Source organism: Callorhinus ursinus, unplaced genomic scaffold (genome assembly GCF_003265705.2).
Source record: "Callorhinus ursinus isolate GAN/ISIS: 27379988/994484 unplaced genomic scaffold, GSC_fseal_2.0 scaffold11, whole genome shotgun sequence".
NCBI classification, from domain to species: Eukaryota; Metazoa; Chordata; class Mammalia; order Carnivora; family Otariidae; genus Callorhinus; species Callorhinus ursinus.
The window spans coordinates 38,328,370-38,348,224 of NW_027397073.1; the positions used below are offsets into that span (position 1 = coordinate 38,328,370).

General features: G+C 40.6%; 1 protein-coding gene across 1 annotated transcript in view; it reads right to left on the reverse strand.

The window, feature by feature from the left end:
- Window positions 1-14,159: 14,159 nt before the first annotated feature.
- ASXL3 (ASXL transcriptional regulator 3) overlaps window positions 14,160-19,855 on the reverse strand; it is a 179,698-nt gene continuing 174,002 nt past the window's right edge. Inside the window, exon 13 of the mRNA XM_073898362.1 lies at window positions 14,160-18,719. Coding sequence (XP_073754463.1) covers window positions 15,006-18,719 — 3,714 coding nt within the window. The 3' untranslated portion in view covers window positions 14,160-15,005. The remainder of the gene's footprint in view (window positions 18,720-19,855) is intronic.

Consider the following 19,855-nt stretch of genomic DNA (forward strand, 5'->3'; position numbering starts at 1 on the left):
CTTCTTTCCTTCTTTCTTTTTTTTCTTTCTTAAGAAAAAGCAAAACAGTCTCATATTTGAACTGGCATTGAGATCAGAAAAATATAAAAGCACCATATCTATTATTAAACAACTGATTGCTTTCCTTTTATTCTTATCCCAAGCCATTCTTCAAGCTTTGTCTTTGGTAATGATAATTATTCAGAGGAAAATAAAGCAAGGTAAGGGGAAGAGAAAGAGGTGAGTGGGGAAGTCTATTTTATACAGGTGGTCAGCAAGTATTTAATCTTATAAATGCATAGAAATAAATACCTTAATTGGTCTTACCACATTTCTTGCATTTCTTGTGTTGTTTACTCAACACCGGTAGTTTCATCAGTGTTAGAAATGTATATCAACTGTTACCATTCTGAAACCAAGAAATTTTGATAAATTGATTTTCAAATAGTTCAGAAACATAATTTAAACAAGTATGTGCTGTTATTTTACATGTTCTTGATTTTAAAATATAAATCACGTTTCTGAAGTGGTCAATAGAAGGCACTCAAGAGTTTGCTTCTTTTCAATTCCTAAGGAGCTAATTATTCAAGAAGAAAGAAATAAAAAACAGGTCTCCATATATCTTTGAGGTCAGAGCCTTTCAAAATCGATGTCTGACAGGAACAAGCCAAACAAAAAGGGTACCACGGAGACAAGAATCCTAGGACATACACACACAATGAGAATAATGCTTGTCCCTCTAAACTTAAGTGACAGCCTGGTCCAAAAAAGATCTATGCAGGAGTGAAAGACTCTGAGACCCAAATCTTTACAACTGACCAATCCTTGCTCTACCCTCCAAATCCTCCAAAGTCCACTTTCCCTGCTTTAGAATTAATAACCCATAGGCCACCGGTCATAAGTATGATTTTCACAGGTACTGAAGGGTTTTCCATTCTGTCCTGTTCAGAGCAACCATTGTAGGTCACTGTGCTTCAATCAGAATTTGAAATGTGCCATTATTCCGTATGAGTGCTTTTTTATTCATTTCCCTTTAGCTCCTAAATTACTTTTTGACATAGCCCTTTCAAAAACTTGATTTAATATTGGCTTCAACTGTGTGAGTTACCTTTCAATCAAAAGATATTTCCATTTCATATTTGTTTGACCTGGTTCTACTGGGGCCCCAAACTGCCTTGCTTTGTGTTGAGGCACCTCAACCTCGATCCTTTCCTACATTCATGTCTTCTTTGGGAAAAACAACCCTGGTACAGCCCTGAGCACAATTCCAGTTTGCTTTTCCCTCCTGCCTAGAGAAATACAAGAAAGAGCCACTAGACCAGTGCTTATTATATTTTCCTTCATTTCATAATAACTATTTTCTAGGCTTTTACAAAAATCCTATTTCTTGTTATGTATATTCACTGTAACAATTAAAAAAATAGGGAAGAAAGATAACTTTCCTCTTCTTCCAACTACATCATGTAACCAATGATAATATTTTAGTGTATATCTCTCCATTCCTACCTCGAGGCTTTGGCAAACATATGCAAATATAGATTTATATATTTGACCTTTACTCTGACGTGGTTTTCTAGATGTGGCTTGTTTTCTAAAATGTATTTGGACTGGAATTCGAACTTGTTCAAGTATTGCTTTTCTTTCTTATTTTTCTTCATGCTTTTGCATGTTTTCATTGAAATCACACTCTGGGGACTTTGCTTCAGCCATTAGCCAACTTGCCAGTGCCTTCCTGTCGAGCTATGTCCAGGTTAAACTGAGGCTGCCTGCCCTCTGGGATATCCAAGCATCCTTTGGCCTCCTCCTCAGCTTTTCTTTTCTCTGAGAGTTTAAAGTGACGGGATCCATTTCAATGAGCAGGTGTTAGTGATTGCTACTGTGTGGCAACTGTCCCTTTGTAGGACTCCTGGAACATTGGCTTCAGAGGGACTCTGCTGTAGCAAGAAAAGGATTCTAGAATTTGTGGAACAAGCGGGATGTATTGGCAAATTACTCATGTGGACCCAAAACATCTTAGGGCTGATCTACTGAAACTTTTTTTTTTCTGTTACTTCGTATGGTTTAACTGGTCATTTCTTAGAGCTAGAAAATCACTGCAGGCTGATTTTTACCCACAAATGACGTGTTCTTCCAGAGCAACTTTGCTGTGCAATTAGCTAGGTGAATGATATATGTAAAACAGACTGGGCAGCCACTGGGTGGCAGCAGAAATTTGAAAAATATACGGCATGAATCTACTTTCTTTATTGTTTTATCTTATCGCTTACTGTTTAACATACTAAAAGACAACATTATTTTCAACAAAATGTCTTTTGACAGACAATATTCACTAACTTATCTCTCTTATGTAAACTAGCATATTCAACTATGAGAAAAATATATAAAACATTAAACCTTATGACCCAATATTCTGTGAATATAATACACATTTTTACTACTACTCAGGATGACTTTAGATGGGTATAAGTTATTTTCCTGATAATTAAAAGCTGCCATTACTTTTTTAAAAATTTTTTATTGTTATGTTAATCACCATACATCAGTTTTTGATGTAGTGTTCCATGATTCATTGTTTGTGTATAACACCCAGTGCTCCACGCAGAACGTGCCCTCTTTAATACCCATCACCAGGCTAACCCATCCCTCCAAACCCTCCCCTCTAGAAACCTCAGTTTGTTTTTCAGAGTCCATCATCTCTCATGGTTCGTCTCCCCCTCTGACTTACTCCCCTTCATTCTTCCCCTCCTGCTATCTTCTTCTTTTTTTTTCTTAACATATATTGCATTATTTGTTTCAGAAGTACCAATCTGTGATTCAACAGTCTTGCACGATTCACAGTGCTCACCATAGCACATACCCTCCCCAATGTCTGTCACCCAGCCACCCCATCCCTCCTACCCCCCACCACTCCAGCAACCCTCAGTTTGTTTCCTGAGGTTAAAAATTCCTCATATCAGCGAGGTCATATGATACATGTCTTTCTCTGATTGACTTATTTCACTCAGCATAACACCCTCCATTTCCATCCATGTCGTTGCAAATGGCAAGATCTCATTCCTTTTGATGGCTGCATAATATTCCATTGTGTATATATACCACATCTTCTTTATCCATTCATCTGTCGATGGACATCTTGCTGCCATTACTTTTAATAGTTTTAAAAATCTGCGAACAGAAGTCTACACATTCAAAGAAGAAATGCTGAGGAATTTAGAAAAGACAAAGAATAATATTACTCAAAATCTCCAAACCTAAATTAACCATAGTCACTTCCATATATATATATGAATAATTTATTAATTCAGTCAATTCATATAATTTTATATATATATAATTTTTGATGTGTACTTGTTTTTTTTCAAATAATAAAGTCTTTTTTTACATAATGATTTAAACTGCTGGGTTTTTTAATTTAATATAGTGTGAATTATGTGTTCATCTCATTAAGTATCCGTTTACAATGTTATATTTAGAAATAGAATAATATTCCCTCACTTGGCTATAAGAATTCCTTCCGATTAAGCATTTACCAATTATTTACCGATTTTTCTAATATTTACTCTTACAGACAACTTTTGCTAATTTTGAAGTCAAGGTAGCTGATGGCTTTCAGACTTCCAATGGTAAATTTGCCAGCCTTCAGTGGTAAATTAATATCTTATATAGTGAGAGATCCTGAACTTTTCTCTGGGTGAGAGTCCAAACGTTCCAATCAGAATTGCCTGGACTGATCCTAAGTCAGAATGTTAAGTTTGAGGCCCAGACATCTGCATTTTAACAACCTACCTGAGCTAGTTAAAAGCATACTGAAGTTTAGAACCATCAGCACTCTGAATCAAACTATATAGTCAGAGGACTTCAACAATAATGTTAACAGGAAATGCACAAACTTGGAGAAACATTTCTATTTCACTTGTCTCCATTTCTTCCTTTATTCTGTGGAAATGATGATGTGTTCTAAGGTGAGGGTGATGTCAAGAGAATACTGGTGTTTATCAAGAGTTTAGTTCCAACCTTAAAAAGCAGGTTTTGGAGACACTGTGGGCAAGAATATACTTCTTTGAATACCAGAGAACATTTATTGTGACTGTCATATGCAACAAACTTCATGCTAAGCAGTTTACACGTACTGCTATCCCTCACAGCAATCTTGCTAGGTTGCTATAATTTCATCTTAATAGATAAGCTCAGAGGTTCAGATAGGTTAGTTAGGTAGATCAACCCAGGTGACAGTTGGTCAAAGTCAAAATCAGAATTCAAACAAGTCTTTCTGGGGCTATAACCCATGTTCATCAACTCTAGGACTCTGTCAGGCAGAAAGGTGTATGGATAGGTAGGCAAATGAAGTCTCCTCCTGGCTGGATAAGTTGCTAAGAAGTCATGTACAGTTACTGGTTTGTTGCTTTCCCCTGCGATTTACAAATGACAAGAGAATACTTCAGAGCTGATGCTGTGATATATCATGGCATTCACTGAGAGGCAAATGGATTTATTCGTTCTTTTTAACTTTTTTAATTTTAGATGGTGCAATTACTAACTACAGGTCAGAAAGTGTATATACATTGTTCAGAGGTTTTGGGAAACAATGTAATAACATAGCAGACAAAAACATGTCCTTGCTGACAGTTTCTTTAAAATGTATAGCTAGTCACAACCACAAGGGGGCTGTGGGCAGACAAGCTAATTCTGAAGTAGTTCATGCAAATTGACATGTAACTAGAATTGCATGGTTTAAAAAGGGCATGGTTTTTGGAGACACAGGGCCCTTTCCAGGTGACTTAATAGGTTTGACTCTTGCTTTCCTTATCTGAAAATAGGGATCATACTACTTTCTTTGTTATCAGAGGTGGCTTAAGTTTGTGCAAGGCACTAGATGATATTATACATGAGACCATTTTAATACCTTGCTTGGTGAATAAATGATCCAACTTTTTATCAGAAGCCTAATAACACGGGCAAAGGGAAAAGAACTGATTTTAATCATTTACTAGGAAAGTTGCACTTTTTCTCAAGTTGGGCCTTTGGAAATAGCTGATCCTATCAGTCATGCAAGAATCTTGGTAAGCAGAAGGCCTAGGAAGTTGATTATTTTGCCTTCTGTATGAACCTCCCCTATGCAGAGGGTCATTTGGAGAATGATAGATAATTTTATGTAAATTATCTCCCACAGTACACTGAGACCCAGGGCCCTACATTTGCTCTTACCTATTATCCAAAGGCCTCTCCGTCAGATGTCCACTTGGCATGATCCTGTACCCGCACACCTTCTTCGATTCTTGACTTAAAAGTAAACTTCCACGTTAGTCACCTTGGGCAGCCACAACAGAAGACCATGAACTGGGTGGCTTAAATACAGAAATTAATTTTCTCATGGTTCTGGAGGCTTGGAAGTCCAAGATCAAGGTGCTGGTTGATTTGGTTTCTGGTGAGACCACTTCTGGCTTGCATACGTCACCGTCTTGCTGTGTCTACACATGGTGCGGGGTGGTGTGGGGGAGAAGAAAAACACTCTGGTACCTTTTCTTATAAGAACACTTATAATCCTATAGTATCAAGCCCTGCCTTTATGACCTTGTTTACCTGTAGTTACCTCTTTATAGGTCCTATCTCTATTACAGTCACATTTGGGGTTAGGGCTTCTACCTATGAATTTGAGGAGGAGACACAATTCAGCCCATAGCATTTCCTCAGTGAGGCCTTCCCTGGGAAGCTCATCTACATTAACAACCTCTACACCACGATACACTCTGTGCCCTTACCATGATTTATTTTCCTTTACAACACTTTCCATTTTCAAACATATTATATATGTCATATATTTATATCTTTGTTACCCGTCTCCCAACACGAGAATTAAAACTTAGGAATTTTGACTGTTCATTTCAGTAATCATAGCACCCATGATGGAGCCTGGCACAGAGGAAGCCAAGAATATAAATACTGCTGTGCGCTCTGTTATGCATGATGGAACCTGCTAGAGACACCAAAATAGATGAGATCCTACACCTGCTCTTCAGAAGGTCTCCGTCCTGTTACATAGACAAGGCTCGCTATATGTGAACGGTAGCTCTCTGTAACTATAAACTATACCTCAGGAAATGATCAAAAAGGAATTTAGAAATCTGTATTGTGCACAGTCAAGGGAGACATTTGCTTCTCCTGCAGGAGCTAACCTCTTCAGATTTGCATAAATCTATTTGCTGAACCATGGGTCAGGAAATCAGATTTCCCATTATTAAAGTTATCATTCTTTTCTTGGTAATATTTATATGAGCCAGATGCAAACCACAAGAACAGGTCAAATCTATGTGCTGAAGTATGTTTTAAATATCCATCCCCACAGGTAAATTATACACAGAAATATCCCATGACAATAGTTTAATAAATGACCATGTGTAACAATAGCCAATTGTAAAGCCCAGGTTTTCTTTTCTGATAAATTAGCTTGATATTCACTTTAAAAAAAAAAAGAAATGATTTATTAGGTCTCGGCCAGAGAGCTTTAGAAGTCATCCAAAATGTTATTAAGCTTGCAATGGTATTTTTTTAAGCATCCCCTCATTAATTTGGATGTAAAATTATAGGAAAAAATAATCTCTAGTTTAGCTACAAGATAACATTCACTTTCCTGCTAAGGTCTAGTGACAAAACAATGTTAATGCACATTTCTACCTATTACTGAAATAGTGGAATCCAAACTGAAGTGAGGAGATGCTGATTTCCCTTGTCTGGTGAATCATGCAGGCCACAAAACCACAGTCCTGAAGCAAACCAGACCATTTGTGCTGTTTTTTCCAGATGAGCCAAATTTGATGACAAACCATTCTCCATACAAAGGAGCGTTTTTTTTCTTTTTCTTTTTCTATTTTAAGTGAGAAAGTATAATTCCTCCAGTAAAAGATGCAGAGAATTATTTTGCTTCTCATATTATATTGCCTAAATATCTTGACTCTGAACCTAGATAAAGTAAATTAAATTATGACTTCAAAGGAGATTCTTCTCTCCAAAACTTCCATTCCCTCAATTATTCTCCGCATCCAAACCCAGGTTGTTCTGGAAAATAGGATGTTTTCTGGAAAGGTACATTTAAATGGCCTTTTCTACTGAATTTAAAGTTCATTTTTTTAAATGGCATTTTCTGAGAAAATTCCCTTCATTTTATGACAGCGTTTTTTGGTACAATTCTGAAGCACAGCACACTAAAGAAATGTTTGCTAACTATTTTTCTTGAAGAATCAAGTCATCAGTAAAATCTTTTGTCGCCTATAATGCAGCCCCTAACATAGATGTGGTGATCAAACAAAACTAGTTTGCTCATGGAAGGTTGGATGAATCCTGGCATCAAAAATGCCCCAGGTGTTGGAATCCCCTTGTAAGTACTGAGGGTCAAGGAGTATGCTCTTGCTTGTTGTATTGAGTGAAATGACATATTCTCCTTCAGTAGAAAAGAAAGTTAAGGCATCACTTTTGGGAAATAACAAATTTCTTACACAATCTAACTTTATAAATTTATTATTACTTTGATATACCATCAAATAATTACTTATTAAAATACTTAAAATATTAGCTTGGCAGATGGCTTCAAGAAAAATAGTTATGAGTTGATAAAAGATGATTTTGTCCTCTGGGGAAGATGGTGAGTCAGACACGGAACAGGAATGTGAGTAGCCCAAAGTCATGCTCTTACCCTAGCGGCATGAAAAGAGACACGAGGGCAGAGACCACTGGGCACTACCGAATAAGCTTTTTTGTATTTCTACCACTTACGTTCCTAGTTGCCAGTCTGGAATAAAGGAAGCAGTAGGATTCACTTAGCCAGGTTAGGTTTGCTTGGAAAAATGTAGGTGATGTAAGCGAAGTTGATCTCTGGCACTACATATCCTGGTGCTACCTGTTGGCAGTCCTATCTATGCTTTCTCATTGTCCCCAGTGACCAAGACATTTCCCTCTTGTGATCACCAGCTTTTATTTCTTAGAAGTATTGCACAAGGCACTGTAAATTCCCTGACTCCCAGTCCAAATCTGCAACTTGCATGTGCAGGACTCAATCTTTGTGTTATCTGAACTCTACTGAAAAACAGAAATAGAAGCAATGTCTTCTTCCTTAAGAAAAGAATAGCCCACATTGCAACTTATATCAGGACACTGCTATTTTTTGCTGTAGTCTCTGTAATGCGATTTGACTTTTTAATGTCTAGAAACACGGATCACATTGATCTAAAAAATTATTAAGAAGTCAATGACCACCAAGGACATCTGGTACCACAAACATCATTTTAATATGCTGTTAACTTTACAAAATCAATTATCAACATTACCGACATCTAAACAAATTCCTAGATTCACATAAGAAGGGCCTGGGACAGAGCTCTAACATGTCTAAAGGATCACACACCTTGCAGAGATCATTATCAGGAAGGACCGTGTCTTTAGCGATGGGCCCTGTTCAAGGGAAATGATTGGGATGCTGCCCCAGGGTGGGGGCGGGGGGAACATGCCCTCCCTGCCACTATGTCAGGGACAGGCAAAGGACGTTCCTCTGGAGGTTTTGTTCTCACCCAGTGGCAGTCCTAAATGGTTTCATCCACTTGGTGTCTCCCTTCCCCAGTGCACCTTGTACATGCCTTGATTATACTCTTGTCATATTAAAATTATTTTATCATCTTTCCCACTAGCCTGTAATTTTTTTCAAGGTTTGGGACCCTCTGATTTTTTTCTCAGACTCCCCAGTACCTAGAAGTCTGCGAAGCAGGCATTGTAATATTGTAGCAAATAAGAGCATAGGCATTGGTCTCTGAAAAACATTTTCATACTCCAAATTTTTGTCATGTATTCTTTTCTTTAAATCCTTTAAGCCTCGGGATCCTCGATCATTACATGGCTATAACAACAGTGCCTGCCTCACGGGATTTCTCTAAGGACAAATGTAATCATTAATACCTGTGAAATGCTTTGCAGCACTCCGTACTAGCATTCCGCAAGTATTTTCTATTTTTTTAAATACAGTCTGCCCTTTGGGAACAATTCAGAGAAATTGCTGATTTGCTTATACAGTTAGAACTCAGATAGTTTATAAAATTTCCTTCATATTCAGATGGCTAAAGACTTGTAAATGATTTGTTGAAACATTAAGTCTAGGCAACATACAATTAAAGTCTTCAAATAAATTTATGGAGTCAGACACACTTTCTAGGATTTCTGTCCAATTGTCTTTTGCAGGAAAAAAAAAAAGTCCAAACAGTTGTGTCAACTGCTCTCCTGGCTAGGTTCTTCCAAAATAAAATACTTATCTTTGATCACAATGAAGTGTGTACATGAAACTTAATGAATCACTGGGTAAACTACTTGTTCTCAGCCAAGGCCTATGATGGATACAAATAAATACTTCAGATGCTAAGAGCAATTTTTACTCAAGTAAGGCCACAATAAGGTACTAAGGATAATTGAATATTTATGTAAAAACTGTATAATTGTTCCTATTTCATAAGAATATAGGAATTAAAACATAAAGCATTCAGATCAGTTTCAATAAATGTCGGCTTAAAGAACGCTGGACTGTTCAACTTTCTCTAATGAATTTTGGAATAAAGGATGCCTGTGGAGTAATGCAAACAATAAATAAATTCCATGTTAAATAAAATTAAGAAAGCATTTTGTAAACATTTTAATAGAAAAAATAGGACAAAAAGGGAATGCCATCATTGTACTGAAAATAGCTACAATAGCTACCCAGCTATCAATTTTCCATTGACTTACTTGGATAAGTTGGACTTTCATTACTATAAGCATTTAATTCAGTTTTTGTAGGAAGCAGTGTATTTCGTTCTTTCTCTCCCCCCCCAAAAGTAAACATCCTCTTTCGCCATCTGGTGGCCAAAGACAGCATTGTCCATGTAGATGAAAACCGTTGAACTATGATTTAACCATAAGTTATGTTTAATGCTTTCTGATTCATCCTAAAGATATGCGTTTTTAACCAATGTAAATATAACAGGCAATTTTGTTCTAACGGTTCACAGCATTTTCTTCAAATAACTCTAGCTGTAATATTTAATGCAAGATAAAAAAAAATAACCAAATCCCTTCTTTTAAAAAAATAATTTTAAAGTTAATTCATTTGGAAAATTAAAATTAAATATGGTAGTTAACAATTTGACCCGAATGTCTTTTGGTATAAAGAATTAACAAGATCTTTATGAAAGCAAATTCCAAATATATTTTTAAAATGATAAGCACAGTAGATACTGTTAATTTCAAAGAGCTTTCAGTTTTGACAGTTTTAACAGTAGTTATAACTGTGTGTTGGCAATTCACCAAACCAGAAAGGGTAGATAATTTAACAGCATATGGTTTTTTTCTCCCTATAATTTTTTAAGTAAAATTTTCAATGTATTAACACATTTTATGTAGCTACTTCATTTCACAAAAAATTAAAAATGACAATTATTTAATGTTTAATTTCTTTATTTTCTCCAGAATATTTTAATATTGAAACCCAAATTGTTACTTTGAGAAAGGGAAAAACAGAGAAACATGAAGAGACAAACATTTCATTTCATTTAACTTATTCTATTGTGAGCAGTCACTTTTGTAGGCAACACTTTTTTCTTTGTAGAAAAGAAATAAAAACAAACAGCACCATTAAAGAATGCATGATCCCTGAATTCTAAACAAAACACTGTCTAAAAATTGTTTAAATGCTCCTTGCACTCAGTCACATTTAGTCAGGTATCAAAGCAAGCATAACAGTATTAAATTGTAGCAGTCTTACTGAATCAACTGCTCCCCCTTCTGAGGATTTTACACACCTTTTCTGAGTTTTTCCTGTGGGAATAATATATTCTTTGGTAGAGGACTGAAGGAGGGTTTTACTTTTCTGTATGCTGATATAAAATGTCTGTATGTTCAGGGCCTGCGCCCCCAATCTGTGTTTGTCATGCATGTTATGTTTGGGTTGATTTCACATTTTGCTGTTACACTGTAGGAGTAATACCGCCTTTTTTTTTTTTTTAAAGGCATTAAATGGCTAATGTCAAACAGATGTAAACATTCAGAATACTGACCCCCCCCAAAAAAATACACACACACATTTAAAAAAAAAAAACTGTACTGAAAATATGAATCAGATTAGGTTTCCAGGAAGCAGGGGGAAAAATACAGCAGTACAAGAAAATTATGGCAACCAAGTAAAGCACTTTCTTTGAAACATTCATGAACAGTACAAATACAACAAAGTTTTTCTACAGTCTAAATTATTCTGCAACTATCAAATATAGTACAAAGCGAAATAGTATGTGCTATAAAAAAGCAGCTCCTTTAAATTATAGTAAAAATGCTTTCTGTTCGCTTTACAGTGACAAAGCATGAGGACTGAAGACAAGATTTTTATATTCAGTGACATTTTGGCTACATAGGCCCCTGACAGTCTGACGAGTTCCATTTCTAGGACTCTTCACATTGTTCTCTAGAAACACAGAAAGACAGTGACTCTGGGCTCTGCACGCTCAGCGGGCTCATTCCCACCAGGCAGCTAGTGCGGTGCTGGCCTCCACACCAGAGAGACGCTGCAACCCTAAGCTTGGTTTCAGCTTCTGTGACCTGGAGGCTCACCAGACCAAGGAGGAACTGGGAACCCAAGGCCACAGTAACTTCTTCTCTTGAAATTGTGTGAATGTTTAAAATGGGGCTGCAACATCACGTATTCTTACTCTTGGCTGCGTTATGAAGCACCATATGCACCAGCCCGTTGGGGTCTGTAGGTTTATTCCGAACGACTAAGAACATCCAAGGTCTAGAAGTCACCTAAACCTGCTAGATCGTTCATCCCAGAAACACATACCACCATAAAGTCTTTATAGCAACCGGGCTCAACCTCATAGGTTTGTTTTCAAGTTTTTTCTTCAAACTAGACCTTAGCAGAGAAGTATTATATAGAACTATGGTGCTCAGTTCACCAACATTTCTGCTCTTCTCACTATGGGGAAGGGAAACTATTTTCATTTTGAAAATGAATTTGCATCAGAACGTTCTTATTAACATGCCCATTAACTACTTAAATGTCTTTACACACTTCAGGCATATGCATATCATAAGAGGAGGGGGATGGGGGAATAGCAATTTTCTTCCTTCCCCTGCTCCAAAAGTGCTACTTAGGGAAATACATCCTTTGTGATAAAAAAAAAAAAAAAAAAAATCACATGTTACATGTGCAAGTTCTATTCCTGATAGGGATTATCATAGTGTCCAATAATCAGGATAATGCACACACTAACATTTGCACATCACACCACAATAACCATGTAGTAAATAACATACTACAGTTGCACATGGGCAGACACCTGTGGAAATCAGGAAACTAAGAACCTACTTACCTAATCCAAATATACTGGCTTTCATATATATATGTTAAGGAGACATTTGTAAAACATCTGACCCATATTTTACTTCTGAATTTTTCTTTCCATTATTTTTTAGCCCAAAGATACTAATTTTCACTAATATAAACCATATGCGAACACCAGGAATTTGAACGGGGGCAAAAAAGAGAGCACAGAAAAATTATCCTCTTTGGACCTGGGTGACAGAATCCATGCACGATCAACAATCAGTTCTCCAAAATTATGTGAAAAATCACCTAGTTTGTGAAAAATCAAAACATAGGGAAGGACACTTTTTCGTTTTTCCCAGTAAGTATTCCACAATGATGGAACTGATAATGAGCTCAGTATCACTTTAGTCTCAATTGTACCTCATATACAGAGTACAAAGTTTGGTAGACCAGCGTTTCTTCAACACCCCGTGCCAGTTACTGATGTAGTAATTTTGAATCTGCTGGTGTGGACAGTACCTGACACTGGTCGAGGGGCAAGTGGATTTGGAGGGAGTTGGCATGTAAGTGTCTACATTGTAGGGGTCCCCTCTGTGAGACTAGAGCATGCTCTTCTGAACCAAGATGGTATTGCAGCCAAGGGGACCACAGAGAGGATGTCGCTCCAACACAACCTGGTGCAGAGTGAGCTGGGACTTCTGCATTCCTTGGGAGGGGCTGGTGAAGTGCACTGCTAACTTTCTCAGTCACTAACTTTGTTAATTTCAACGTGAACGCCAACAACAGAAGTGATGTTACCGAAGCACCGAATCTCAGCCACAGAGGCAGACCCTTCTCTACTTTTAAGTATCTTTCATTATTAGCAATGTATTAGTAAAAGTGACATTTGTGTCACCTAATAAAATTTTGCAACATCACAATAATAAATATGGAGAAAAAAAAGAAACATATACCATGGTTGATTATTATAAAAAAAAGTCACAAGGTTTTTTTTTTTTCCTTTTCTTTTCAGGAATGTAATCTCTGCTCACTCCAGTTAATTTTTAAGACATCTTTTAAGGGAATGTCAAAAGTTTACATTGATGTGAGAATGTCTGTCATTCTTACCCTGGATACAGATGATTTCTGCCCCCCCCATGTTTTTCTTCTTTTTTTAATTCTACAGCCACAATCAATCAATGGGTTAATGGCACTCCACATTTTGTGCTCTGTAATCTGAAGTTAAATGGGCATGGTTTCTGTTGTCTTTCATCTTCCCACAGTGTGCATGTGCTTTTTGAACTTGCTTTGGGGAACAGAGCCTCCTGAACTACAGCTGTTCTCTGGCATGAGGGTGGCCAAAGTATGTGGAATGTAGCTCAAATACTCAACACCCATACTTTACTGGATAAACACTGACGATATTTGTAAGATGCAGTATCCCATTTTCAAAAGCAGTTCCACTCCCCCAAATATGAAGAATGTACTGAATTCTACCTGGGGGAGGGGGGTGTGTGGAACCAAAACATGCAATACCTAGAATGATTTTTAAAATAAGAGCTATTTCAGAGTCAAATATAATGAATTATATGGATTGCGAATCATGAGGAAAAAAACCGTTCAGAAATAGATCAACATGTCAGCCTTCTCTAGTTCCTTTTTTTCATCAATGACACTTTAAAAGAGAGGTGGCTAACCTCTGCGGAGTCAGAAGCCAGAATGTACTGGTGTCATCAAGAAAGGGTACAATTATCCCCCCCCAATTTTAGTATCTAGTAGTTGTATTAGAGTGAATAGAATGGACCAATACTTACATTATCAACCCACTTCTATGTGTTTGCATACACAGCATTTTACGTGCTGATTTCTTAAATTCTAGGGCATTTTTTTCATACTTGCTCTTAAAAGTTACACATGATGCTCTGCAATCCTAAGTGCCTCTGGGCCTCTGGTGGTCAACTGACCTTACAGTATCAGGTGTCCAAGGGCTGGAACCAGATTCCTGGGCTTGAGGCCCACACGGCAATTTCAGGTATCAGACACATTTCACTACAATGTGTGCACAATGTCCAAGGCAGACCCAGACATTCTGCCAGTCTCTGAAAAGAGTAAACAGGGAGGGAAGAGAATAAGGAGAGTGGAGTGCATTACTGGCATACCTCCTTTAATGCATCTTTCATGATATGAGCAAATACAAGGAATCATACATTTAAATCAGATTCCCCTTTCCAAATATGATTTAATCACTGCGGTAAAGGTAGGTCCAGAAGAGTCAACTGTGAAAACCCTTGATGAAATGGTTATCTACAGAAGAATGAAAAACCAACTACCTTAAATCACTTTCACCATTCTCTTTCTACATTTGCATCTCTGGTTAGCATTAAGTAATTAAAAATGTCCTTTTCCTATCTACACCTGGATTAAAAAACAAAACAAAACAAAACGAATGGGTTAGTGACCTGTGTACACTTGGACAGAAATTTTCCAAAGCTGCAGATGGTAACTTAATATGCAAAAGACATGCCGCTGAGCCATTCGGTTGGGATGCGATCTCCCCTTTCTGGGAAACGCAAGTAAAGAATCCCAGAGAGAAAGGATAATCTGTTCCAAAGTAAAATAAATTATCACGATATAAACCACTGAGTTATTCAATGTGTTGCTGCTGACGCCGTTTGGCTTTTCCGTGTTGAAAAGGGATACTGCATCTTGCCTTAGCTCTTTACCGCACAACCAGGCAAGCTACACAGAGTTTGGAGGGACCTATGCAGTCGTCATGGCAGAAGGCCCCACAGCCTTTGCACACAATCATGGCTTTCAGCCGGCAAGAGCATTTCAGTTCCAATTCATCCGCGTTGCTGCTGTCGGCAAAGTTCTGAACGGGCATCTGAGCGTTCTGACCAGGCAGGCCCGTGGCGGGATTGGAGCTGCTTCCCAAAATCCCAATGGACTTTTCAATTGCAGATGCTGCCCTTTTGAAGCTCGTGCTACCAAAGTGTATTGTTGGATAATTTCCACAGAGCTGCTGTTGTTGCTGCACCTGCATTTTCTGAGCAGCTAATTGGGTAAAAGGCTTTTGTGGCTCAGAAAGCAAATAGGAAGAGAAATCTGCATTTTTTAGCGCAAATGCTTTTAACTGTTCTTTCATTTCATTCTGGTCATAGGAAACTTGTTTCATGCCCAGTTCACAGCTGCTGCTTAAACCTTCCTCAAAAGAAAGAGGTTCCGATTTTATATTGCTACATATGCCCGTGGACTGTGGCCAACTAAGTCTCTTAGTGGTTTCCATGGTAACCGGTGGTTGCTTTTGATCGGGTGGGACTTCTGCATTAGGGAGAGGTGGAGGTAGCGGAGGTGGTGGTGGGGGAGGCGGGGGCAAGGCCAAGGGCGGAGGGGGCGGAGGGGGTGGGGGCGGGGGATGCGCGAGTGCTTTGTTTGGCATTGCGTGGGTAGCCCCTCCCACATCATCACCTTCTTTAATGGGCATGTTGGGGGATACCATGTTGGCTAACCTTAGCTGGTGTGATGCGGAAGAAAGGCCAACCTCTCCCAGTGCCTTCTGTTCAAGATGCCTGTTGAAGGCAAATGCATTACAGCCCACGGGGCTCTTGGCAGAGGCCTGTAACAGGGCTGCACTCGGAATGGGGCCCCTGGCAGCCACAGGCATTTGGTAAAACTGCTGTCTGTGTGAGGTACCAGCATCAGGGTGGAAGCTGCCGTTCTTTTCGACATGGAAGAGGTTCTGCTGGAAGCTACAGGAGGGGAGCAGCCGCTTCTGCTGTTTGACCTCGGGGCTGTGAACAATTCTGTTCTGCATGGGGTGCTTGTTCAGCCACTCCTGCTTAAACGGCTGGCTGTGTCCTCCTAGCGGGGTCAGGCCCGAGTTGATGACACAAGGCACCCCTTTCACATCTGGCTCCACCAACAATTTCCCTGGCTCACATTTAACTTGAGTGTGCTCCCCCACAGTCCTGGCGACTCTCTTTTTGGGGTGGTTGTCTCGCTTTCTCATTTGTAGTGGTGCAAGGGTCCCCGCCAGGTAGCCCTTCCCATCCGGGTTCGGAGAGCTGGACGGCATTTCGACGATGTTCCTCTCCGGTGCTGTCTTCCCCGCTGAGGTAGTTTGAAGAGGCAGAGGGAGCCTGCTGATCTCAAGCTTGGCTCCCAGTCTGGGCTGAGGCAACACTTTTTCCAAAGGCAGGTTGCCCTGGAGTAACTGTGTCACCAGTGGATTGTTAGCCTCCACAGAGGACAGCCGGCAGCCGGAGCCCCCTGCGCTGGGGACTCTTTTCAGGGGGTCTGTAGCCAAGGAAATCACCTCTTCCATGGGGCCAGAGGCGGGAGCCTTCACACTCTGTGTCTGCGGCATGCTAGGTGTGACCTCCGCGGCCGGAGGAGGCAGCTCAGGGCCGGGGAAGTCTTCAGTGTCCATTCTAAAGCCCTTGTCCACTTCATGAGGTTCAGACTTCACGGGGAGAGTGACATTCGTTATGAGATTCCTGGGGTGAAGTTCTGACATGTGGGAGTAGCTGGTGTGTTCAGTTTTGACGGCCTTTGGACAGCTCTGCTCCAGATACTCCTTCTGTTTACTTGAAGCAGGGTGACCAACCAGAGGTTGTCCTGCGCTCCGCATGCCCTCATCATTCCAGCAAATCCGGCTGCCTGGGTTGTACTGACTGCTACAGCTTGTGTCGGCTTCACTTTTGAAAGTGGCAGGGCCACGTGCCTGCTCGGCAAAGCTAGTACCAGGAGCGGGCCCTTCGCTTCGTTTGTCCGGAACCACCAGGGGTCCTTCTCGGAGACTCGAGCAGGCTGCCGGCACCGTTGTGCACTCCTGCTTCGCTGCGGCAGCACTGAGGAAACTCGAGCCGTGGTCTACACCTTCGGGGGCAGCCGCCTCCGGCCTGCTGATGACAGATACCTGGGGGCACGCCATGGGCTGCACGGAGGCTTCTGTCCTCGCGGACCTGCTCTGGAGGTCCAAGCTGGCTTCTGCACTCTCGATGGAGACGGTCAGAGACAGAGTGGAGGTCAGCGTGGCACTGTGGTCCACGATGACTTTACACGGGATCGATCTGTTTATGGCTGCTGGTGCGAAGCCCCCCGCAGGTGGCTGAGGTTTCCCAGAATTGTCTGCCCTGTTTCGAGGCCCTGAATGTTTGTCTGAGCTCTCTGCACTTAACTTGGGAGGACTCTCGTAGGAGTTTATGGTCAGCATGCTTCCAGTAAACACTGCGACAGGTGGGCGTGTGGCCAGAGTGTCTGTGGCCGTGGCCGACTCCCTGCAGCTCAGGGCAGCTCTCACAGTGGTACCCAGGGGCCCAGGCGCCTGTTCTTCACTCCCAGGCATGGCTAGCTTCTCAGAAGGAAATCTGCTGCTAAGTCCCGTCGGGGGAATCAAGACGGAACTCGTGGAGAGATGGTTTGGCAAGTTATTTCCAACGGAGGGAGTTGGCACGGAGGCATACTGGCTGGGGACCAGGTTACTAGCACTGCTGCTGGGCAGTAGCAACTGCTTGTCGTCCATGGGGCTCGAGACACTGCAGCCCTCGGCCGGGACGGGGACAGGAGTGCTTTCAATACATTTTGGTATAATGGCTATGCACGGAGTGTCCGTTCCCTGGATGGTTTTTAACATGCTTATATTACAAGCAGAAATTGTGGTGTTTGCACTGTCAACAGACATTAGAACAGAGGATTTATCAACAGAACTCACAAAGGGATGTTCTTTAATTGCTCCCGACATAGCAGTGCTGCAAACAGACACAGGGACAGAATTTTTATTAAAAAGCATGGGCACACTGCTATTTTCAGAAGAGGTAGATGAAACAATTTTCTCAGATAAATGTGACACGGGTATATTCTCATCAGAACTATGCACAGATAAGTCCGTGGCAGTTTCTGGAAGTTTAGCTGGGTTAAGAGACTGCTGTAATACAGTGGTGGTCTCTCGGAGGTGCGCAGACTTGTTGCTAGGAGATCTGCAGTTTGGATTGACAATAATCACGCCGGTTGACCCTTCAATTTTTGTTTCAGGGGTAGAAGAGACTTCTAAGCTTGGAGGCCCTTCCTTTGAGCTGAGCGGAGGCAACCGGGACTCTTTAGTGTTCTGGAAGAGGTGGGCTCGGGCTTGATGCTTTGCAAAGAGCTTTGCCTTTGTCTGCTCTTTGATATGTGCCAGGGTTCTCGCCTTTCCACTCTCTCCTGGGCTCCCCATGGCTCCTGAGACGATGCTCGCCGCAGCGGCTACAGCAGCTGCCGCGGCCGCCTCTCGCTGGGCCCTCGCTTGCTGGGCCCGGGCCTTGATGTCTGCAAGGGTCCTGGCTCCTGTGTTCCTCCCACTGCCGACTGATGTGCTAGGGGATGCTCGAGACTCTGGTTTGGAGACCGGCTGGCTCTTGATAATGAAAGGTGGCCCAATTTTGGAAAGCTGGATCTACAGGAAAGGGAGAATAGAAAGAGAAAGCTCTTGGTACATGATCACAGAGGAGGCAGGTGGAAGGTGATAATGCAAGAGACAAGATGGGCTGCATCCTCTCATAATGTGGCATCAACAACACCTAAATCCCCAAATGGGCCTTTAAGGTATAAAGCGACAATAAATGTGGCATGAATGTGAAATTAAACTTTTTAATCTCTGTTTTTCATCTACAGAAACATCAACCGGTGACTTCATTTGGTATGGAAATGAAACATCTTCTTAATGCCTCTTATAAATGGAAACAAAATCCCTGCTTCTTAAAATGAGGTTAGCTAAAAAAGACTTAGAGATACTTAGCTTTTAAATTATCTTCCTTCCTGGCATGGAAAACTGGGACCTTCATTCTATATGAGTTTATCTCTTCATTTGCCACAAAGAAAAAAAGCCCTAGCCAAGAGGTCAGAAGACTAGAATTCTCATCCTGCCTTCACTCAAAGAAATTCTGTAATCTTGGGCAAATCATCGTGTACTTCGCTTTCTCCAGTGACCTCTGTGAGCCACAGACTCTGTTGTTTTTCTGTACTCTCATACCACCTGGCAGGCTGACTCATACCTTTATAATCAGCAGACAATAAGAGTTTGTAAACTCACTTGTAAAATGAGACTAGTTATTTCTGGTCTATTTCCTTCACAGGGCTGTTATAAAGATGGAATGAGACTGTATTTGTGAGAGTGCTCTGCTTTCCAAAGGGATTTGGTATCATTATCTTTTCATAAAAGCAAGGGCAACTCTGGTTTTCTGCCTCTAAAAGCAACTACAGGTTGGGCAGTTTCTTCGGATATCAGTAATCTACAATTTGTTGAGTTTCATAAATATCCCAACCCACACTGTCCACCTAACTCATGCTAATTAAGAGGCTCACAGTCATCACCAAATTAATGAAGCACAAGACTCAAAAACTAACATCCCATAGCAATGCCTGTGATGTTCTAGTCACTAAAAACATTCTTAGGGTCATAGATTTGGAGAGCTGGAAGGCAGCTAGTTAAAGCCCCTCATTTTACAGTTGAAAAAAACTGAGCCTGTGGAGGGAAAATAGGCTGCCCTGGAGTCATATAACTAGGGAGTGACAGAGAGAGTCTTCGGGTTC